At 42.1% G+C, this 24,495-nt stretch overlaps 1 protein-coding gene across 1 annotated transcript in view; it reads left to right on the top strand.

Moving 5' to 3' along the window:
- Positions 1 to 24,495, top strand: part of ubr3 (ubiquitin protein ligase E3 component n-recognin 3) — a 45,455-nt gene that overhangs the window by 2,927 nt on the left and 18,033 nt on the right. Inside the window, 22 exon segments of the mRNA XM_046362911.1 lie at positions 25 to 65; positions 154 to 220; positions 330 to 460; positions 602 to 830; positions 943 to 1,122; positions 1,914 to 2,047; positions 2,187 to 2,273; positions 2,362 to 2,427; positions 2,513 to 2,602; positions 5,369 to 5,497; positions 5,597 to 5,649; positions 10,167 to 10,300; positions 10,427 to 10,512; positions 10,919 to 11,060; positions 11,997 to 12,093; positions 13,849 to 13,993; positions 14,148 to 14,252; positions 14,653 to 14,829; positions 18,452 to 18,897; positions 20,220 to 20,308; positions 22,643 to 22,792; positions 23,682 to 23,815. Coding sequence (XP_046218867.1) covers positions 25 to 65; positions 154 to 220; positions 330 to 460; positions 602 to 830; positions 943 to 1,122; positions 1,914 to 2,047; positions 2,187 to 2,273; positions 2,362 to 2,427; positions 2,513 to 2,602; positions 5,369 to 5,497; positions 5,597 to 5,649; positions 10,167 to 10,300; positions 10,427 to 10,512; positions 10,919 to 11,060; positions 11,997 to 12,093; positions 13,849 to 13,993; positions 14,148 to 14,252; positions 14,653 to 14,829; positions 18,452 to 18,897; positions 20,220 to 20,308; positions 22,643 to 22,792; positions 23,682 to 23,815 — 2,912 coding nt within the window.

A 24,495-nucleotide genomic window follows, 5' to 3' on the forward strand; every position in this document is an offset into this window, starting at 1 on the left:
CTGCCTCTGCTCTGTTTTCCTTAGGAGCTGAAGCACCAGCCAGCCCTGATGAGTCCAATAAAGAGGTATGTGAATACGGTATCAGAATAGTTAGTCTCGCTTCTCAGTATTGAAATATATATAGTTATATTACTTCCTATTGTCTTTTTAAAGGAGGATCAAGATGGGGGGCAATCGGTTGGACAGAGAAAGAGAGTTAAACTTAGTAGCACTGCCAAAGGTAATTCACATAGAATGTTATGCAGGTTATGTAATGATGAATAATGCACAGGTATTTCATGTGAAAGTCAGCATTACCATGAGACCAGTCAATTGTGTTATTTTCGTAGATCCATCCATTATGGACTCTCTGAAACACAAATGTTTTCTGGAGGAGTTGCTGTTTTGGACAATAAAGTATGAGTTTCCTCAGAAGATGGTTACTTTTCTACTGAACATGCTGCCAGATCAAGACTACAAGGTATGTTTAAATAGGTTAAGTGTAGTGCATAGATTTTCTCATTCCTGCGCTTTATGGTGTATTGGCACTGCTGCATTCTTGCCTAGAGAAGCTGTTACAACAGCAAATGCATAAGATAACCTGCTTATCATCCTTTTGTAGATCACCTTCACGAAAACATTTGTTCAACATTATGCATTCATTATGAAGACACTGATGAAAAGCCAGGAGTCAGATACCATGTCCAACCGCATCGTACATATCAGTGTACAGCTGTTCAGCAATGAGGAGCTAGCACGTCACGTCACCGAGGAGTGTCAACTCCTAGACATCATGGTCACTGTCCTCCTCTACATGATGGAGAGTTGCCTTATCAAAAGTGAACTTCAAGGTGAGCTATGTTTGAATGGCCATACTGATGATTGGGTTGTTTCATTCATGAATCTAGTGTGCTTCTCACACTACTGAGCCTAGTGTCCTCTCCCTCTTCTCCTTATTTTCAGATGAAGAGAACAGCCGCCATGTTGTGGTCAACTGCAGCGAGCCTCTGCTGAAGAACAACACTTACTGGCCTTTAGTTAGCGATTTTATTAATATTCTCTCACACCAAAGTGTAGCAAAGAAATTCCTGGAGGACCACTCACTGCTCATGCTGTGGATGAGCTTTGTGTCCTTCTTTCAAGGTAATTCCTTGTGTATTTAAGAATACGAATAGCAGTGGTGATGATTCAGTGTTTTTCCTCAGTCATTCTCCCAGGTAGAGTAGCTGGTGTGATTTGTAGTGTATTCGTTAGTATATGACTCGCATAGATATCACCTGTCTCTGTTAATATCTGCTTAGTCATATAATGCAATGTTATCCCTCTTGAGATTCTCTTCCATTGGTTAGTCACTGCTTTTTAGTTGTTCCCTATTTTCTGTAGCTAAGTAACCATTTAATGTCTACGCATCTTGTATTTGGCGCATGTGACCAATAACATCTGATTTAGATTTAAAACGGATGTTATGTCACATCCAACTGAACTTTTCCACTGCCTGACCAAACGAGAATAATGGTGCATGTCTCTATTAGTATTATAGTCTGTGCAGCACTCCTGCCATGTGTCCACCAAAACCCTAAAAATAACCCCTAGCCTCAGATACTGTGGACTGGAGTATCCGCTTACCAAGGAAAGGTGCATAGAGCAGAGTGCCTCTGTTATTTTATGTGTGTAGACTGCTCTTCCCTTAAGGACATTCTTACAGAATTATCTGGGTGTCAACGAAGATGTTTGACAGTTTCACCTGCCTTTTTGTCCTTTGTGTCCCTTCAGTGAACGAGACCACTAATAATGCTTCATGTTTCGTGATGACTTAGTGAACGAGACCACTAATAATGCTTCATGTTTCGTGATGACTTAGTGAATGAAACCACTGTAATAATGCTCCGTGTTACGTGATGACTAACCATGAAAGCACTCCTCTGGTCCTGTAGGTATGAACTTAAATAAGCGGGAGTTGAGTGAGCACGTGGAGTTCGAGTCCCAGACGTACTATGCAGCTTTTGCAGCAGAGTTGGAGGCCTGCGCACAACCAATGTGGGGTCTCCTCACACACTGCAAAGTCAAAGTGAGTCCAATAACCCTTGTTTAATTATTAAATATATTTTTTATCAGTGTGGATCAAGTTGTAGCTATTTGACGTTCCAGTATTATGCACGGAAACCGTTAGGAAAATGATTACACTATGAATAATTGTTTATTTGCAGGAGACACAGGAATACACCAAGACGGTGGTGCGTTACTGCTTGGAGACTCTGCAGATCTGGTTTGATGCCATTGGCTTTGTGGATGAGGTAACTCAGCAAATATTCACAACAGTCAGGATGCATTTGTAAATCAACATTTTCCTTTAGTGTTTATCTTGTCTCTGTTTCTCTGTAGCCTGCTCCAAATCAAGTGACCTTTCACCTGCCACTGCACCGTTACTACGCCATGTTCCTAAGCAAGGTGTGGCAGATCTACAACCCTTTAAGTTCTGTTTCTGGTGCTTTAAGCCCTCTTTGTAGTGAGTTGACTGTCTATTGTCTCCTAGGCAGTGAAGTGCCAGGGGCTTGACCTGGACAGTCTCCTCCCACACCAAGAGATGCTCATGAAGATTATGGTCCATCCACTCCAGATTCAGGTATTGCACTGGTACAGGCCTTTACACATTTCTTTGCAAATATCTTGACAATGGCTCAAATATCAGAACAGGTTGTGTGATGAATAACGTCACACAATGTCTGAAAAGGAAAGGCTGACTCGTACCCGAACAGTTGTTAGTGTCTTATAAATATGATAAGGAGAAGTTGACTGGCTATTTAAAGGGTTCCTGTGTGACTACTCTGGAGATTACCTTAATGTGTTGTTGTGATGTGACTACCATTTATGTGATGACTGCTATTCATTGAATAATTACCTCCTACGTTTAATTATTACTCAAATCAATCATGAAACCATTAATTAGTCATTTGGGGCTCCACGGGCAAAGTTTATTTAATCAGTTACCGTTTCCTGAATTAGCTCAAGAATATATTGATATCATACCAGTCATCAATTAATCATTTCATCATATCAGTCTCTGAACGTCGCATAATCCTTGGATATCTACACAAACCTTTGCCTAAGTGATGAATCAGCGATACACAAATTGTCTTAATTTATTTACTAACTTAACAATCACAGAATTGCATAAACATACATACAAGGTATAGGTTATATTGATTACTAACATAATGCGTATGAAAAGTTCCTAGTGGACTAACTCGATATGACTGCTTGTTACACAGTGGAAAGGGGGTGGGGAAAGATTATGAGCGGGAGAAACAAAGAGCGTGGACTTATCGTACATACATGTGGAAGCTATGCTCATGGGAATATGAATACTCTGCACATGAACGACCGCTCATACAAAAATAATTGCAATGCATATACAGTTGAAGTTTTACATACACTTAGGTTGGAGTCATTTAACTCGTTTTTCAACCACTCCACAAATTTCTTGTTAACAGACTATAGTTTTGGCAAGTCGGTTAGGACATTACTTCTACGTATGGGTGGTCCCGGGGATGAACCCACTACCCTGGCGTTACAAGTCATTTTTTTCCAACAATTGTTTACATACAGATTATTTCACTTAATTCATTATCACAATTCCAGTGGGTCAGAAGGTTTACATGCACTAAGTTGACTGCCTTTAAACAGCTTGGAAAATTCCAGAAAATGATGTCATGGCTTTTGAAGCTTCTGATAGGCTAATTGACATAATTTGAGTCAATTGGAGGTGTACCTGTGGATGTATTCAGAGGGATCTGTATTTCCCAATGTTCATTAGAATAGGTACCTATGATGGTGAGAGGAATTTGTCCGTCCCTCTTCTTGGTCAATTTTCCTAGACTACCATACATGCAGAGCTGCAGACTGCATGTTTTAATCTAGTCTTCACCTTTGTCACTCGTCGAGAGTTTCAGAGGGTCTTACAATTTTCTGGTCTTGTACATTTGAACCATTTCTAGCCGCGTAGCCACCCCTCTACGCTGTCTGGTCTTCTACTTTTAGTTACGAGTACTTTTAAGTACACTGGTCGGAAGGGCTGTGTCAACATGATGGAACCATGCCTGTGCTCACGTGGGCGTGGTTATTGACTTGGCCCAGGTTTATATGAAAAGACATTATCTCATTTAGAAGGCTAAAATCCAATTTCTATCTTTTCAAAAGTATTCTTATACTTAATCTTTTTATTTTTTTTTACAACATTTAGTAGCAAACTTGATCACTAAACTCTGAAGGTGTACACGTTTATCTTGTTATACATTTTCTGCAAGGTATTTTATGATCCGGTGAAGTCACAACCCCCTCCTCTCTGGCTATCTTTGATCCTCACCAAGGAGAGAGAGCGCTGTAGAGCTGATCATTTGGCTCCTCACAGGAGAGTCATGACAGTGTGTTCGATGTACTGTGCTCAGCAGGGATGGGGAAACTTTGGGAGTGGGGGCCACAATCTGTGGCTCGAGAGTCCACATACCCACCATCATTACCATGCATGTAGTCAGTCGGCCCTAGCTTTTTGGGGTCCCTAAGTGAAATTCTGTTGGACACCTACGACCTTGCGAGCAAAACATTTTAGCGGCTACCCTCTTGACAACGGAGAACACATTATCACATTTAAAAAAAGTAATACGTTTTCATTTCCTGCAATTTTGCCATGGAGCATAGAGAACATGTAGTGTTTATAAAGTAAGTTTGCTGCAATTCTACACATTTTGCCATGGGGCGGATAGAAAAATGTGCTGGGCTTTCCACACCACTCTCTGTAGCGCCATGCAATCGAGGGCGGTGCAGTTGCCATACCAAGCAGTGACGCAGCCAGTCAAGATGCTGTCAATGGTGCAGCTGTAGAAATTTGAGGGCCCATTCAAAATCTTTTCATTCTCCTTCTTCACGACGTGTGTCCACCATGTTAAGTCCTTAGTGATTTGGACACTGAGGAACTTGAAGCTCTCGACCCGCTCCACTGGGAAGGGTATGAGGGAGAGGTTGTTGTCCTGTCAGCTGTCTCATTGTCGCTGGTGATCAGGCCTAACACTGTCGTCAGCTAACTTGATTGTATTGGAGTCGCGCGTGGTCAACCATTTGTGGATGAACAGGGACTACAGAATGGAACTAAGCAGACCCCTGTGTGGCCCCAGTGTCAAGGGTCAGCGTGGCGGAGGTGGTGTTGCCTACCCTCACCACCTAGGGTCGAACCATCAGGAAGTCCCGGATCCAGTTGCAGAGGGAGGTGTCCAGTCCCGAGGGGTCTATGGTGTTAAGTGCTTAGCTGTAGTCACATTCTCAAAAGGCCGCCAGTTGCCCATCCCTTGTATACAGTATGTAATTAGCATTTTATGTTCCTCGTGTTTTCTCGTAGGCGAGCCTGTCAGAGATTCACAGTAACATGTGGGTAAGAAATGGTCTCCAGATCAAAGGACAGGCTATGACCTACGTGCAGTCTCACTTCTGCAACTCCATGATCGATCCAGACATCTTTCTGCTCCAGGTAAAGACTACTTACCTACTCCTGGTGATCACAACATTATGGACTGTTATGAATGCCATATACTCCATTGTATAATTTTTCTTCCCAATCTGTCGACAGGTGTGTGCATCAAGGCTTGATCCCGACTACTTCATCTCTTCAGTGTTCGAGAGGTATAGTCTGAGCTGTTGAAAAAGTCCTTGCAATTTGTCATTTTTCACTGAACTTGATTGACCTTGTTTATCATCACTCATTGACAACTCCAGTTTTGAAAGTCAAGATGTAACAAAACAGAATTTAATAGCAGTAACTAGGGCTGTGGCGGTCATGACATTTTGTCAGACTGTTATTGTCATGCAAGTTCAAATCAAACTTTATTTGTCACATGCGCCGAATACAACAAGTGTAGACTTTACTGTGAAATGGTTACTTACAAGCCCTTAACCAACAGTGCAGTTCACGAAGAAGAAAATATTTACCAAGTAGGCTAAAATAAAAATGTATAATAAAAAGCAACACAATAACGAGGCTATATACAGGGGGCACCGGTACAGAGTCAGTGTGCAGGGCCACAGGCTCGTCGAGGTAATCTCTACATGTCGGTGGGGGCGAAGTGACTATGCATAGGTAACAAACAAACAGCGAGTAGCAGCAATGTACGGAAGGAGTGAGGGGGTGTATGTAAATTGTCCGGTGGCGATTAAAAAAAAAAAAAAAAAAAAAGTAATTTTAAAAAAATGAATTGTTTAGCAGTCTAATGGCTTGGGGGTAGAAGCTGTTGAGGAGCCTTTTGGTCCTAGACTTGGTGCTCCAATACCGCGGTAGCAGAGAAAACGATCTGGGTGACTGGAAGTCTCTGGCAATTTTTGGGCCTTGTCTCTGACACCGCCTATTATATCCAGTTGAAGTCTGAAGTTTACATACAGCTTAGCCAAATACATTTCAACTCAGTTTTTCACAATTCCTGACATTTAATCCTAGTAAAAATTCCCTTTCTTAGGTCAGTTAGGATCACCACTTTATTTTAAGAATGTGAAATGTCAGAATAATAGGAGAGAGAATGATTTATTTGAGCTTTTATTTCTTTCATCGCATTCCCAGTGGGTCATAAGTTTACATACACTCAATTAGTATTTGGTAGCATTGCCTTTAAATTGTTTAACTTGGGTCAAACGTTTAGGGTAGCTTCCCACAATAAGTTGGGTGAATTTTGGCCCATTCCTCCTGACAGAGCTGGTGTAACAGAGTCAGGTTTCTAGGCCTCCTTATTTGCAGTTCTGCCCACAAATTGTCTGAAGGTTTGAGGTCAGGGATTTGATGGCCACTCCAATACCTTGACTTTGTTGTCCTTAAGCCATTTTGCCCCAACTTTGGAAGTATGTCTGAGGTCACTGTCCATTTGGAAGACCCATTTGCGACCGAGCTTTAAATTCCTGACTGATGTCTTGAGATGTTGCTTCAATATATCCACATCATTTTCCTGCCTCCTGATGCCATCTATTTTTTTTAAGTGCACTAGTTCCTCCTACTTCAAAGCACCCCCACAACATGATGTTGCCACCCCCGTGCTTCACAGTTGGGATGGTGTTCGGCTTGCAAGCATCCCCCTTTTTCCTCCAAACATAACGATGGTCATTATGGCAAAAGTTATATTTTGGTTTCATCAGACCAGAGGACATTTCTCCAAAAAGCACGATCTTTGTCCCCATGTGCAGTTGCAAACCGTAGTTTGGCTTTTTTATGGCGGTTTTGGAGCATTGGCTTCTTCCTTGCTGAGTGGCCTTTCAGGTTATATCGCTATAGGACTTGTTTTACTGTGGATATTGATACTTTTGTACCTGTTTCCTCCAGCATCTTCACACGGTCCTTTGCTGTTGTTCTGGGAGTGATTTGCACTTTTCGCACCAAAGTACGTTCATCTCTAGGAGACAGAATACGTCTCCTTCCTGATCGGTATGACTGCTGCGTGGTCCCATGGTGTTTATACTTGCGTACTATTGTTTGTACAGGTGAAAGTGGTACCTTCAGGTGTTTGGAAATTGCTCCCAAGGATAAACAATTTCTTTGAGGGCTTGGCTGATTTATTTTTGGTTTTCCCATGATGTCAAGCAAAGAAGCACTGAGTTTGAAGGTAGGCCTTGAACTACATCCACAGGTACACCTCCAATTCACTCAAATGTTGACAATTAGTCTATCAGAAGCTTCTAAAGCCATGACATCGTTTCTGGAATTTTCCAACTGTTTAAAGGCGCAGTCAACTTAATGTATGTAAACTTCTGACCCACTGGAATTGTGATACAGTGAAATAATCTGTCTGTAAACAATTGTTGGAAAAATGACTTGTCATGCACAAAGTAGATGTTCTAACTGATTTGTGAAAACTATAGTTTGTTAACAAGACATTTGTGGAGTGGTTGTTTGCACTACTGGGCCATTTGCACTACCCTCTGTAGCGCCTTACAGTCAGATGCCGAGCAGTTGCCATACCAGGCGGTGATGCAACCGGTCGGGATGCTCTCAATGGTGCATCATGACCAGTTGAACGGTAATTGACCGTTAATTAGCATCTCCAAGCTGCTGATACAAGCCTTCGGAATGTCTAAATCTATTTAATATACACCGTCACAATAAATCCATTATTTATTTTAGGCAGGTCTAAAGAAACATTGATATGAATAAAATATATTTCAGAATAACCGAATGAGTCTGCCTACTGTATGTTCTGGCTATGTGCCATGCAATAGGCTGTAAGCTAGTTTCTTTAGCTGACAAGATAATGCTTATAAGTCCTGTGCCATTATTTTGTTTTTATTGTTAGAATAATATAATTGAATTTAGCTGAAATAAAATGGAAAGCATTTTTTTCATTCAGGAGTGAGTGTTCATTTGAAGTGGCTATGTTGAGTGTAAAAAGTGATCATTTGAAACAGGTCCCATACACTAGATTTTTGAATTTGGAAAATTTTGTTGTGTGTGATACAAACCTTAATGTCTTAAATCAAAACATATATGGGTTGCATGATGCAGAATGGCCCATTTATCAAATGGGTAGGAGCAGGGAGAATAATAGATTATCCGTATGTACTCGAATAACGAATGGAGGCCACTTTCCTGCAGTTTAAATCATACCAAGTAGGCCTAAATATAGTAGCTGCTAGGATCCTTTTTTTTAGTGGCAACCATCAACTTTCACACGCTTGCACATAGACATGTCTGGGCTTATAAGAACATGTATTTCGCTTCATGCATCAACCACTGTTTAAGGAGCATGCAGCCTGCATTCTGCTCAAACTCTTGTATTCCATGGGATCTCCAACCATGTTCCTGCAGCTACCCAGTGTTTATTCTGGAGCAAAGTGAAATCTGTTTGGGAACCTCAATAGTAACATATTTTCACAACACATCAATTCAACTGATGGCCCCTATCTATGTGTGCTCCAGAAAGGGGACTAGATGGAAACACATGGTTTTGAGATTCTGTAGTTTAAGGTGAGGTCAGCCAATTACTTGGATATTCAAATACAAATTCACTATAATTGTAGGGTAACATGTTGACTGGACCACTCGCGCGTCTGCCATCGCCTACATGTTGATTTTGTTATTTTACCTGAAAGGCACAAGGTCCTCTACTCTGATGACTAATCCACAGATAAAAGGGTCAAATGAATTTGCTTCTAGTAGTTTCTCCTCCTTCATGCTTCTTCTTTGGACTTTATATGACGGTTGGCAACCAACTTTAAGGTGCATTACCGCCACCAACCGGACTGGCGTATGGACCTCAGTTCATCTTTCAATCACCCATGTGGGTTTATGTTCCAAAAAACCAATGAGGTGGGTCTTATAGCCTGTCAAGCATCACAAATAGAACCAAGTTCTATTTTAGCACCTGGCTACGCAGACGCTCACAAGCATTTCGGGTGCTGTGATTTGAATAACATGTATGTATACATTTATTTTGCAACACGTGACGCAAGCGGTGTGGTCAGCATGTAACTCTAAGCTGCCCTGCCCAATCAATGAACCAACGGCATTGCCTTGGCCGATATGTTCTCTCCCAACGTTTGGAGTGTAGCATAAGGTAACCAGTCCATCCAGTGTGTGTATTATAATAATACAGTCCACACTCAATGGCGATTTACTAAAATTAGTTTAATTTTGGACTATAGGCTAGACCAGACATCTTGGGCTATGTATTGTATAACGGCACAATTATTTTAATTCAGTTTGTATTTTTTTCTGGCTTGGGCTCATAGCTTATGTCTGTGGGTGTTCCACATGAAATGCCTTTTAATGCTTTGAATTAATCATCACCGTAGCGCTGTCCTTTTCGTTGTTTGTCTTTGAAACAACATCCACAATGACCATGTTTTGAACCTGTTGTGAACTTCTTCCTTCAAATTATCAGTGAGGTACAAAAAACATGTAGCTTAACGGTGTGATTTTAAAAAGCATGATACTGTTTTGATGGTGAATGTTTGTAATTTTCGATTGTATTTGCATAGAGATTTGTTAGAGACAATAGAGCCCTGAACACCAGGTCGTTAGCAAGTTGGGTACTACCAACGCATGTCCAGAGTGTATACGAGGTGATGGTCGTGTCATGGGGAATTTGACTGTGCTCATGACTACCTGTGTGGTGGGAATACAGTCACCGCAACAGCTCTATCAGTAACATGTATTTCATATACAGATTCAAAGTGGTGGACCTCTTGACCATGGCCTCTGTGCACCAGAATGCAGTACTGGACGGTGAGCAGGAGAGGCCAATGCTGGAGGGAGCCTTGACGTTTCTCGTCATCTTGTCCAGTCTTCGCATTCACTTAGGTAGGTGCAGATGCATTCAGGGGAGAATAAAATTGTACATGAACAACAATTTGAATATTTTTATCATCCTGACTATATTGGCGTTATCCGTAGATGCATGAATGAATTTCTCCCTCTCATTGATAGGCATGGCAGATGATGAGATTCTCAGAGCCGAGATGGTCTCCCAACTGTGTATGAACGACCGCACCCACAGTTCACTGTTGGACCTCGTATCCTCACTGCCTTCTCAGCCTCTAATTCACAGTAGAATTAATTGAATATCCTAACCCGTGGTCAGTATTTTCTCTTTGATACTCATTAAGTTCGTAGCTGGATTTTTAGTCTCCAGATTTTGTAGTGTCAGTGGTAGAATTTTCTGAAGAACCTAGTTTGTTCCCTTGCTAGAATGTGTAATTACTCACCAAAGGCAATGTGTTGTCCCTGTTCTACAAATTGGAAAAAGCACCAATAAGACCTTGTTTTCACCATACCTTCCCCTTGTTATTACATGTGAATTGATGTAAAGTTGCATCTTTTAGCACACAGCCAACAGTCTCTGCATTTAACATTTTTGGGGTCACATTTATTATGCTGCACATTTGCCTAGGTGCATACTTTCCTTAAGTGAATATTCAGATTCCTGAGAATCCCAACCCCAAGAGTGGAATCGTCCCAGGAAGCTGCAGCTTTGAGGAGATGCTGTCTGCCGTGGCTGACTTCAAAGCCCCTGTGTTTGAACCTGGGGGTTCCATGCAGCAGGGCATGTACACACCTAAAGGTAAGTTGTCCATTTTTATCTCATGGCCTGGTGTGAATTCACTAGCTACAGAATGGAAGCAAATAGGAACTTAACAGGGAGGGACCTCCCGGAGTTTGTTCAATGAACTCGTTGTCCTTTTTTCATTTTTTTTTTTCATTTTGCAAAAGATTTTACTATGGTGCAAAAGTTTTGCTACGGTGTGTGACTAATGCTGTCCAAACGCTTTGTTGGATCATCACCAAGCGTATTGCTTTCCCCCATTCGAACATAATCACAGGTGCTTTTTCACCAGTCTGCCTTGAGAGGGCACTCATGCACCACAGTTGACTATAGTTCTACCCGTGTAGAACTAGTAACTTGCACAATTCACAAGACTAAATCAAAACGAGGTCCGTCTGAAAGTCTTCGTTATTGTGATGCCCTTCAGGCAGTTACATCTATACACTTTGTCTCCCCTGTTACCAAATATAGGGCATTGCCTGCAAAGACCTGTGCATTTTTTTTAAAGTCAATGGCTCTTATAAAGAATTGTGCGTTTTTATGATATCAGGATTTGTCTCATTACGTGTCCTATCTTAATATCAGCCATGTGACTTTGTTGTCGTTTGAGCCATTTTGGCCCAATGTCCAGTTTTAAATGGGTATTTCTAATGGAGACCTCACCTCCTATACGATCTGTTTTATGAGGCCATTTTCTGCTGATATGATTCTTCTGTTGGCTGGTAACAATCAGAACAGCGTTTAGTTTTGTCATTGGAGGCATCTGATTGTCTTTGCAATTTCACATTCACTGTCATTTCACATTCCACTTGGGTGGCAGCCTAACTAACACCACTCTCTCATAGCTCGGTAGAAGAAGAAAAAAGAAGAATGAATTGTATGTCGCGATTTATAAAAAAAATACTTTTTTTATTTCTAGCAGGTGTTCCTAAAGGATTTCTTTCTGTTTTCTAGAGGAGGTGTGGGAGAAGGAGTTTGACCCCATCATGGTGGTTCTCAGAACAGTCTACCGTCGTGATGTCCAGTCAGCAATGGACAGATACTCAGCATTGTAAGTTAATGGTCACTAAGCTCATCGCCTCCACCTGGAAGTGAATGGTTTATTTAATTTTTTCAAGGCATGTGAGTAGTTCGGGTTTTGACTGGTTATTTATGAATACATATGTATTTTAACAGTACATTTAGTGTCTTTTTTTATATAGTTCTGGTTCGTTCAGTTCCACAGTTGGGATGGTAATGTTTCAACAGCCATGCCAAACTGAGTGGGTGGATGTCATGCCCTGCTGAATGTTAGAGGGTCGCTGTTCCCATCTGGCCTTGAAGAGAGTGGTTAGGCGAACAGTGAAGAGGGGGTTTAGGTCAACAATGAAGAGGGTTTAGGCAAACAATGAAGAGTGGTTAGACCAACATAGGGAGGGGGTTTAGGCCAACATAGTGAAGGGAGGAAAGATGGTGGTTTAGGCAAACAATGAAGAGTTAGACCAACATGGTGAAGGGAGGAAAGATGGTGGTTAGACCAACATGGTGAAGGGAGGAAAGATGGTGGTTTGGCCAACATGGTGAAGGGAGGAAAGATGGTGGTTTGGCCAACATGGTGAAGGGAGGAAAGATGGTGGTTAGGCCAACATGGTGAAGGGAGCAAAGATGGTGGTTAGGCCAACATGGTGAAGGGAGGAAAGATGGTGGTTAGGCCAACATGGTGAAGGGAGGAAAGATGGTGGTTAGGCCAACATGGTGAAGGGAGGAAAGATGGTGGTTAGGCCAACATGGTGAAGGGAGGAAAGATGGTGGTTAGGCCAACATGGTGAAGGGAGGAAAGATGGTGGTTAGACCAACATGGTGAAGGGAGGAAAGATGGTGGTTAGACCAACATGGTGAAGGGAGGAAAGATGGTGGTTAGACCAACATGGTGAAGGGAGGAAAGATGGTGGTTAGACCAACATAATGAAAAGCGGGGTTAGACCAACATAGTGATGGGGTTGGTTCCAATTAGTTCTCTGTCGAGTAAAATCAATATTTCAAGGCAAACTAATAGAATTGAGGAAATCCTTCCCCTGTTAGATTTAGGTTGGATGTCTCCGAAGACAAATGTGATGGTTGGGGTGAAGGAGATAGTGTTAGGTTAATTTCCTGAAGATCTCTTTAAGATGTGAACTAACTGAATGTACAGAAGTGTCCTCCTGGCAGCATTTCTTCATTTGAAATAGCAGTTAAAGGGCAAGCAAAGCATACATGGGTAATGGATTTAAGGGCTTTTGTTCCTCTAGGATTTCTTCAAAACCAAATGTAGGCTAAAGTGAACAAAGGCAATTTAGATATCCAAGCAATTCTATCAATGTTGAACAAGAAATACCTGTTTTTCATTTCTGTTTAGGTATTTTTCGATTATCATTTCATCACGTTGAAAGAAACTATTCTGGTATGGAATGTAGTACACCTGATGTCATGACCACACGATAGCTTATTTCCCTCTTCAGGCATATTGAAGTTTCTATTTCCCCAACTCAGTCTGTGACATCAGGCTTATGTTACTGGTTCACACTGTTTGAATATGATGGATTGCCTGTCAGCCAGGCAACCTTTTTATATAACCACAATCCTGTCATGGCCAATACTGTGACACTTTCAGCCGATTGGCTGTTCCATTGTGTAGACTGAAAGATTTTGTGTGGTAAATTACTCTAGAGGATTTAGTGTCACATTATTACCTATGCATTTGTGATGTTGAATGGATATCTATTGAATGTGATTTTCAATTGACTGTATTACTGCATGGAATTGACCTGATTTTTGTTGTTGTACCCAGCTTGAAACAGTCTGGGATGCACACGACAGGGAATCCATGGCCACCGTACAAAGAGAGGACTCCTCTGCACCCATGTTACAAAGGCCTGGACAGGCTGTTGCACTGCAAGACTCTTCACATTGTCATCTTCACTCTGCTTTACAAGGTGACCCTTCCAACTGCTCTCTTCATTCATATTACTCATGGCTTATTTTGTCATGCAAAAAATAACACCTGTCATTCAAAATGTAATTGTTTGATATAACTGATGGTGAGATTGCACTGTGATTTGAATTTGGCAGAACTATGTTTTGTGTTAGATCTGGCTGGATCACTCTAACATGTCTGAGCATGTTCTGTGCATGGTGCTCTACCTGATTGAGCTGGGCTTGGACAACCAGGTTCAAGAGGACAAGGAGGATGAGGTAAGATGTATACTGGCTTGATCACTATCTGACCTTAAGCCACTCGAAGACAACATTTTCAAAAATCATAAAAAAATACATTGTTGGTAACATGTCGAGAGTTTAGGTTCTATCTGCATTTTGTCAAAGTTGTGCTATTGACATAGCCTTGTTCTGGGCAACGATCTACCTATATGGTACTCTAAATACCCCAATTCATGTTAAGTTCAAAAGACTACTAGATTTAAAAAAATAGTTCACACTGTTTTTAAAACTAATGAAGGTTCAGAACTTTAAAACCAATTATCTCAAACATTTTTTGCAGATAGTCCCAAGCTCTCAATGTGTTATTTAGTTTAAGTTTTATTAAGGGACCATCAAGTTGTTCTTCACATTAATCTGTCTCATGTACTGTGACTAGGAGCCTTGCATTGAGGAGCACTGCCATGACAGCTGGTTCCCAGGCACCAACCTCCTGTCCAACCTGCACCATGTCATCAACTACGTGAGGGTGAGGGTGCCTGAGACTGCCCCCGAGGTGAAGAGGGAGAAAGATCCCCCTCCCAGCACCAGTGCTGAGGCAGCCAACTTCGGTCAGGTCAGATAAACATCTCTCTACCCTGCCTGCACACCAGGTGGTACTGACACTACTTATGTATTCATACTACATTTCATGTTCAGTGGGCTCAGAATTGCTTGCCTCCGGGTAGATAAGGTATAATGTTCATTCAACACGTTTGGTATATTGGTTATTTTTGTATTATGTAGCCTGTCATATCCTCTTCCTGATGCGGAGAGGTTCCTCATGTCTACGCTATGCTCTCCTCTGTTATATTTGTGTGTCTTATGATTTTTAGTCATTGAGGTTGCACTCTGCCTTGGTTTGTTTAGTGCTCTGATGGGGTTTCCCTCTTGACTGCTGAAACTACACTGAACAAAAATATAAATGCAACATGTAAAGTGTTGGTCCCATGTTTCATGAGCTGAAATAAAAGATCCTACAAATGTTCCATACGCATAAAGCTAATTTCTCTCAAATGCTGTGCCCTTGCCCAGTCATGTGAAATCCATAGATTGGGGCCTAATGAATTTATTTCAACTGACTGATTTCTTTACATGAACTGTAACTCAGCAAAATACATTTTTATATTTTTGTTCAGTATCATGTGAGTCTGGGTAAATGCTCTTTAACTGCATGTGACTTTGATTGGTGGCGCTCCGACTGAGCTGTATGATGTAGGTTTATTTAACAGTGCTCCAATCCTTTGTCTGGGTTAATCACAAGCGTTTAAAAAAAATCATTTTAAAGTTAGGGGGTTGAATTTTCTCTAAGCATATGAACTAGCACTCTGAGCTTCTCTTGAAAGGTTGTTGTTGCCCTCCTACGGCCTCCTCCACATCTCCTGATGTACTGGCCTGTCTCCTGGTAGCGCCTCCATGCTCTGGACACTAAGCTGACAGGCACAGCAAACCTTCTTGCCACAGCTTGCATTGATGTGCCATCCTGGATGAGCTGCACTACCTGAGCCACTTGTGTGGGTTGTAGACTCCGTCTCATGCTACCGCTAGAGTGAAAGCACCGCCAGCATTCAAAAGTGACCAAAACATCAGCCAGGAAGCATAGGAACTGAGAAGTGGTCTGTGGTCACCACCTGCAGAACCACTCCTTTATTGGGGGTGTCTTGCTAATTGTCTATAATTTCCACCTGTTGTCTATTCCATTTGCACAACAGCATGTGAAATGTATTGTCAATCAGTGTTGCTTCCTAAGTGGTCAGTTGATTTGACTTGGAGTTACATTGTGTTGTTTAAGCGTTCCCTTTATTTTTTTGAGCAGTGTATATTATTTTAATTTAAAAAATGTATCTTTAAAAAAAAATGTTTTTTTAGATTAAGGCTGTAACGTAACAATGTGGAAAATTCAAGGAATCTGATTACTTTATGTACAGTACCAGTCAAACGTTTTAGAACACCTACTCATTCAAGGGTTTTCTTTATTTGTACTTGTTTCTACATTGTAGAATACTAGTGAAGACCTCAAAACTATGAAATAACACATGGAATCATCTAGGAACCAAAAAAGTATTAAACGTATAAAAATATTTTTTAGTGAAGAGTCTCAAAAGTAGCCACCCTTTGCTTTGACAGCTTTGCACACTCTCGGCATTCTCTCAACCAGCTTCACCTGGAATGCTTTTCCAACAGTCTTGAAGGACTTCCCACATGCTTAGCACTTGTTGGCTGCTTTTCCTTCATCTCAATTGGGTTGAGGTCGGGTGATTATGTAGGCCAGGTCATCTGATGCATCACTCCATCACTCTCCTTCTTGGTCATATAGCCCTTTCACAGCCTGGAGGTGTTGGTTCATTGTCCTGTTGGAAAACAAATGATAGTCCCGCTATGTGCAAACGAGATGGGATGGCGTATCGCTGCAGAATGCTGTGGTGTCCATGCTGGTTAAGTGTGCCTTGAATTGTAAATAAATCACTGGCATCAGTAAAGCACCATCACACCCACCTCCATGCTTCACGGTGGGAACCACACATGCGGCGATCACCTGTTAACCTACTCTGCGTCTCATAAAGACAGGGGTTGGAACCAAAAATCTAATATTTGGACACATCAGACCAAAGGATAGATTTCCACCGGTCTGATGTCCATTGCTCGTGTTTCTTGGCCCAAGCAAGTCTCTTCTTATTCATGTCCTTGGTGACCATGAAGGCATAATTCATGCAGTCTCCTCTGAACAGTTGATGTCTGTTATTTGAAATCTGTGAAGCATTTATTTGGGCTGCAATTTCTGTGGCTGGTAGCCCCAATGAACATATAGCAGAGGTAACTCTTGGTCTTCCTTTCCTGTGGTGGTCCTCATGAGAGCCAGTTTCATCATGGCGCTTAATGGTTTTTGCGACTGCACTTGAAGAAACTTTAAAAGTTTTTGAAATTTTCCACATTTACTGACCTTCGCGTCTTAAAATAATGATGGACTGTCGTTTCTCTTCGCTTATTTGAGCTGTTCTTGCCATAATATGGACTTGGTCTTTTACCAAATAGGGCTATCTTCTGTATACCAACCCTATCTTGTCACGATACAACTGATTGGCTCAAATGCGTTAAGGATAGAAATTCCACAAATGTACCTTTTTTTTAACAAGGCACACCTGTTAATTGAAATGCAATCCTCATGAAGCTGGTTGGGATAATGCCAAGAGTGTTGAAAGCTGTCATCAAGGCAAAGGGTGGCTGCTTTGAAGAATCTCAGATATGAAATAGATTTTGATTTGTGTGACTTTTTGTTTTAGTTTTTTTGTTTGTTTACTACATGTTTCCATATGTGATGTCTTTTACTATTTTCTACATTGTAGAATAATAGTAAGCAATTTACATTAAATGTTTAATTAGTGTCAACTTTTGTGTTGTAATCAAATAATTGGCCATCTTAAAACAATTCCATGTCATCTTAGCACCCCCCTCCCCCAACATCTTATTAAAATAATTTGACAGTGTGTAGCACAATACCAGACTTTAGAAGGGAGGAACTACCTTATTCCATAGGCTGGGATCAACATTGCAGCTGTTGCAAGTGCTCATTTTTCACTGGCTGTACGCTGGTCACAAAAATCATGCGTGATAGGCAGCTTAAACTTCAATTCAATCATTATTGGGTTAAAATATGCTCATAAATTTTATATACAGCCATCCACAATCCGTAAGGTGCTAAATTAGAAAGCAGCAGTGTGATTCACATAATTTCGCTATGTACATGTCAGTAATAAGTGATATCAGTATCACCAGTAGGCTACACCACTGCTGTCGTCCTTATCTCCAATCGGTTATTCAACTTGGATGTATAATCTTAGTTGCACCATAGGTCTTCCAATCTTGGACTTTTGCCTTCAAAAGCCTATTCCTGTTATTTTCCCGTGTTCCATCAAAATGCATTTGGTGTGTCATCATAGTGGTCGCTGACTTGTGGTCACTTGCTCAGGCAGGAAACAAACTTAAGTTTAAAAAAAAAAAAATTTAAACATTCTTTCTGTATTCAAAAGTAATGCTAGAACTAATCTAGTTCTTCAAAAGTATCTAATCCGATTACAGTATTTCTGCTGGTTATGTAACGGCTTACATCATCTGCATGTATTTAGTGAGTGCCATTTATTTGAACTGCAGGTTTGGGAAAGTGTGTGTCAGAGATCTCATGTGTTTTTCTGCTGTTGTAGAACGTCCGGGAGGCGCAGGTGTTCAGCCTGGTGGCGGAGCGCAGGAGGAAGTTCCAGGAGATCATCAACCGCAGCAGCACCGAGGCCAGCCAGGTGGTGAGGCCCAAGAGCAGCTCTACACGCTGGGTCCCGCCCGGCACGCCTCCCCAGCTGGTCACAGAGATACTGGAGATCCGCGAGAGCATGCTCTCCCTGCTCATCAAGCTGCACCAGAAGCTGTCGGCCAAGCAGAACTCCCTGTCGGCCACTTGGCTGGAGGATATGGAAACCAACAGCCACGCCCACGGGGATGGCATCACCGCCATCGAGCGCATCCTCACCAAGGCGGCCACGCGCAGCCGCCAGAGCAAACGCAGCATCCAGGAAATCTGTGGGAAGGTCTCTCCTCCCATCGCTCCCAAGAAGAACAGCCCCACTGACAAGAAGACCATGGACAAGGATGAGAGGTTTGTTACAGGCTCCTGTCCTGTTTGCAAAACCATGAACACCAACTTATCTGTACCACTTCTAAATTAATAACATTTTAAAAGGTTATTAGCCTTTGAAATGAGACCATCTTTTGAAGTTATTCAAAGGGCTTCTGCAGAGGGAATTTGTATTCTGTAAATCCCCCTTCACCCCACTGTGGAGTCTGTTTTGAAATGAAGATGAAGCCGGATTTGGCAGTTCCGCTCACATTCACCGGCCACAACATCCTTATTCTATTCCCACCCCTAAAGATGATGGAATGGTCTATAAGCACTCCATGATGACCTATTTTTGGGTTGACTAGACCTGCAGACAAAGGTAGCATCTCTCGCTCGCGGTGGTGCCAGGGGGACAGCCAATGGCAGAGGAAAGCGGAAAGGGATGCCGCCCATTTCTCAGGCGGGCCGTCTGTGCCCCTGAAGCTGTCAGTGGGAATTACTGAGCTGTGGCACTCCTGTCACCATTTGTTTATGTCCTCTTATTAGGGGTCTCTATTTAAATTCAACCCTGCTCTCTGGAAGTCTGCACAGACGCTACAGTCAGGGAAATAATCCCCTTGCCAGCCCTGCACCCAGTCACATACTGTAACCTCATTCAAATCAGACGCTTATTTTGTACGTATTGTGTCCAAATACTGCAAAGTTCATCTTACACTTTATACCACGGGTGTTCAACTTTTACCCTACGAGGTCCGGAGCCTAATTGTTTTCTTTTCTACCTGATAACTAATTACACCCGTGAGGTGTCCCAGGTCTAAATCAGTCCCGGATTTTACCTGGGAACAATGGAAAAAGGTAGTGGAACTGGCTTCGAGGTTCCAGAGTTGAGTTTGAGGGCTTTATAGTATCCCTTTGTGCTAGCGTCTGAGGGGGAAAATGAGCATCTGTGACGGTCAGACAGTCACTCTGGAAATGAGAATGCACTGGTGGGTGAGTAGTGGTGATTTAATGGCTAGTCATTGAGAGAAGGGCTTTCAGTGTTATATAAAACCAAGCGTTTCCACTTACCCACAGAAGCTGTTGCTATAGAGATGGGTTAACCCCTTCAGTGTGTAGGAGAATAGGCATTACTCCTGCATCAAAATAATGGAAGTCTGGGCCATATGCCTCGGCACTCTATTTTAAGTACATTTTGATTTGAATAGCGCGATAGGATGTTTATTTGTTTTTGTGTGGTGGTTTCAGACTTTCCACGCTATGCAACACTTTGACAGTTACATAAAATGGTTTGACTGATGTATCATGATGACAATTTTCTATGTAGTCTTCTATGCTAAGTTGAGTTTTTACTGGTCTTTCAGGCGTCAGAGGGCTCGAGAGAGACAACAGAAGCTACTGGCTGAGTTTGCCTCCAGACAGAAGAGTTTTATGGAAACGGCCATGGATGTCGGTAAGGAGTGACCCCACAGGATACACAGTAAAGTTGATTATTCAGAACCTTTCCAAGCTTTTAGATGTACTAATATATTGTCAGATTTGTTACATGGTGTGCTATTATATTCTAGCACTTGGATACAGGGCCTGGTTCTCTATAACTTTAAAGTGGACTCCACTATTGTTGAGGACGTATTGTGCACACGTTCCATTATAGTCCTTGAAGGAAAGTTTTAAAAAATACAGCTTTGCTTTTATTTATTTTTCAATGTGGCAAGGTGACACTGGCCACAGCCCCCAGGCCTCCCTGGTTTCCCCAGGCCTGTTAGGAGCAATGAGAGGAAAGCACTCCTCTGAGAATGGAGCCGTGCTGGTTGAGGGCACTGCGGATCAAAGCACTAATAGTGGGATGGACTCACAGGGACCACCCTGACACAGTGTGATTAGTGGATGAATAATGGTCTCTGATCAGAGGGAGCACTTAGGCAGGGCTACGGATGGGCCTCCGGCTGAGCAGGCTAGGACGCCTTGTGTGCAGGGCTACATCCCAAATGGCACCCTTTCCCCATTATAGTGCACTACTTTCTACCAGAGTCCTATGGGTCCCGGTCAAAAGTAGTGCACTATAAACTAAATAGGGTGCCATTTGGGAATTATCTCTAATCTCCCTCAGGCTAACTGCTGCCTGGCTGGCTGGCTACAAGTTTCACATACACAACATCCACGTCACATACCTCTACTGTATTGGCACAACTAGGGGCAGACAGAGAGATGATCATTAACTTCATTGCGTTTTTTCTGATTTTGTCAAAAGATGTAATACAACTAAATGTATTGGCTGTATGGTTTAACAATATACATGGAGAATGTGCACTGCCATTGAAGAAATCTACCACAGCTAAGACTCTCTTGTGTTTTGAGTTAGTACTTTTACTAATTTTCAGATTTTTTTTTATAGTTGTCCCGGCTGACATTTACCCACATTTATTGAAAGGATTTAGCTTGTGTTTGTATCTTATCAGTATAAAGAATGATCTTGACTTCTCATGGGCTACATTTGTTTCACAGATTAAAATCAAAGGTCCCAGATAATATAAATATTTGCACTGGAATTTTTTACCAGACAAATTTGTCAGCATTAATCTCCCGGTGCTGCTTTTAGAGTTAGCTGTACGGACAATCACGCTACAATATTGACTATAGGATTTTACATGTGTGTGTGTGTGTGTGTGTGTGTGTGTGTGTGTGTGTGTGTGTGTGTGTGTGTGTGTGTGTGTATATATATATATAAGAGAGAAATAGCATAGCAACTTAGCAAAGCAGTAGTCCTGCATAGCAACACGGGTGTCCTTGTCTCCCAGCCCTTCTCCAGCTCTGTGTGTGTGCTGTGTATACTGAGGGCCTGAGGCCTGAGCTGTTCCATTGACATCTAATGCAAACGGTTTATTTCCCCTGGAACACGCTGACCTCTCCTGAGATCATATTGCACCCTGAAGCAATAAATCAATTCCAACACGGGTTGACATTTCTACGCAAACTTTACTGTTCAAATTGAACACGGTCTTTAACATTTTAAAACTAATTTCACATCAGTAATTAATCTCCATTGCCATGCCAATCCCTTGGACAGAATAAGCAGAGAGCTGAAGTCTGGTTATTGGAAGCATTGATGCTAGGCACAGTGATGTTTGTATTCCTTTCCAGTACAGTGAGTGGTGCTCTAATGCACACATTAGGTGGAGTGGTAATGTGCGTACTAATGCAGTGACAAGGTTGTCTGAAAGCCTCCTGTTCTTTTGTCAATGCCTACCCTCTTCACCCACCCTCTCTCATCCTGTATTTGGGAAAAATACATGCTTTTCCACCAAAGTGGAAATGTCAAGACCCGTGTTTGCTTCACTCTAATAGAACTAGTCATTGATTTGCTCTGAGTTAGCGAAGAACAAGGTAATTGAGCATGGTATTATTTCTAGGCAGGAATGTGAGAGTATCTGCCGGTGACCACCTCTAATGGAATTTTATTATCACCCGGTTTTAGCCAGCCCCAAAAACTGCAGAGTTTCACACCACGTTACCTTCCTAAAGTTTTTTTAATGTATTTTTTTTATTTTGCACATTGCTTGCCAATATCTTCCCTGCGCTCCAAACGTTTTATTCCAACGTGTCTTCTCGCTGTTAGTTTAATGTCAATTGATCAGAAAACCTGTTAAGAATGCAAAATGTCTATCCAGCTCCAACATATTATCTAGATATGATACATCTCCAGCATTCCTGATGAAGCTTTTGAATGTGGTATTAATCAAGTGTTTTTTTTATTAAAGACCCAAGAGTAACCCTTTGTGCCTGTCAGAATCCCCGGACGCTGAAGCAGCCATGGACCTGGGTGCCTCGGAGGTGATGGAGTCTGAGGTCCTCTATGACTGTGTGATCTGTGGCCAGAGTGGCCCTTCCACTGAGGACCGGCCCACTGGCCTGGTGGTTCTCCTTCAGGCATCGTCAGGTACTACGGCACTGTATCCCCCCTCAGTGTGTCACACATCTGAATTAATGGCCAACACCGTTTGCCTTTTGTCTTACCACTATCCTGATTTTGTTGTTCAATTTCAACCACCTACAAAATGAACTAGCAATACAGAGTCAAATTTAAAGGTAGTGTATTTCATTGATATGAAAATCTACTTCCCCCTTAGCACAGCCCTTGCCTGTCTAAAGATACACCGTTATTCATGGCAGCTGAGCACCAGCATATTGGAAAATCACATTTTAATAGGCAGGTTAGCTGTTGTTTTAATTGGCTCATTTATCATTCATGTTGATCCCTGGCCGCGTTTTCATACTGCCATTCTATGCCGTGCTGCCGGACAGGATCATTCACTGTCATGAAAATAGATGGCATGATTGATTAGCAATTAGTTGCGGTTTGGGAGCGCCCGTTGCCTCAAGATCAAAAGAACACCTTATATGATCTGCCACCTGCTATTTCATATTACGCCTCTCAAAAGACAATGTAAACACTAAGTTAATTATCTGTCAGATCTTTATTGTCCTTTTCATAGATGGGAAGCCTTAATCATTTGAAGCAGAAAATTCCCAGACTGCCACTGATTTACTGAGTGGATGTTCGGGAGATTAGCTGTCATTCTCAACTGACGTATCAGTCACTATCCTCTGTTCCTGATGTGAGAAGGGGAAAACATCTGCGTTTGACTACAGGCACTCCTAAAACGTGACGTGTTCTCCAAGCAATCATTGCCCTTGATTGTTTTCTATAAATGTTATGGAGATCTCTAAATGGGAATCTGAGAGCTCATTACTCATGCTAATACATTTCTAATGAAGCTCATTGTCACTCACTGCGAGCCCCCGTGCTCTAATTTTTTTTGTTTCAGTGCTGGGACACCGATGCAAGAGTGACGAGACGAAGAAACTGCCTACCACTGACGATGAGCACATCTACCCAGCGGACACGTGCGGGGCGGCTCACGACGTCAGACTCGCGCTCATGCAACGCTTCTTCAAAGATGTAGGTGTCTTGACTGGAAAAACCCAGTCACTTAAATACACACTCTCTCTACCTCGCACTCTTTCCTTCCTTCCTTTAAAAAAAATAATAATAATTCCTCTACTTCTCCCTTGTGTCCTTGGCTTGGATCTAGTTAGTAAAGGCTCAACTGTAACACACAGGGAAGCGTTTCAATGTAAGCACTGCCGTTTTTCTCTAAGCCTATTTTATGCACATAAAGGGTGGATTCCCATCATGCATGTTGAACCTTTTTCCTCCTGAGCTGGGTTCAGGTGATTCAGTAGCCCAGCCCCCAGCCAAGTGTTCCAGCCTGCCAGTCTGTCAGCAGCTCCAGACTCCAGCAGCCAGAAAACCCGAGAGAATCAGGCATGGAAGATTAAGACCTCCTGACAGAGCTTCTCCTCCCTCACTCCACCTCTACCCCTCTCTGGGAGTGCTGAGGCAGTTAGTCTGCGTGACAAAGAAACACTGCCACGGTCTTCGGGTGTTAGCTGCACTTTCTTGTCTCTTTCTCCAGAAAAGGCTCCTCCTGGCTTTTTCGCACATAAAAATGCTGCTGTAGAAATGTAGTTAAATCAACTTCTTGTATATATTTCTGTCAAAGGAGGCTGCTGAGGGGAGGACGGCTCATAATTATGTCCGGAACAGCGTGTGTGGAAACCATGTTTGATATATTTGAT

The sequence above is a fragment of the Oncorhynchus gorbuscha genome, linkage group LG09 (assembly GCF_021184085.1).
Source record: "Oncorhynchus gorbuscha isolate QuinsamMale2020 ecotype Even-year linkage group LG09, OgorEven_v1.0, whole genome shotgun sequence".
Classification (NCBI taxonomy): Eukaryota; Metazoa; Chordata; class Actinopteri; order Salmoniformes; family Salmonidae; genus Oncorhynchus; species Oncorhynchus gorbuscha.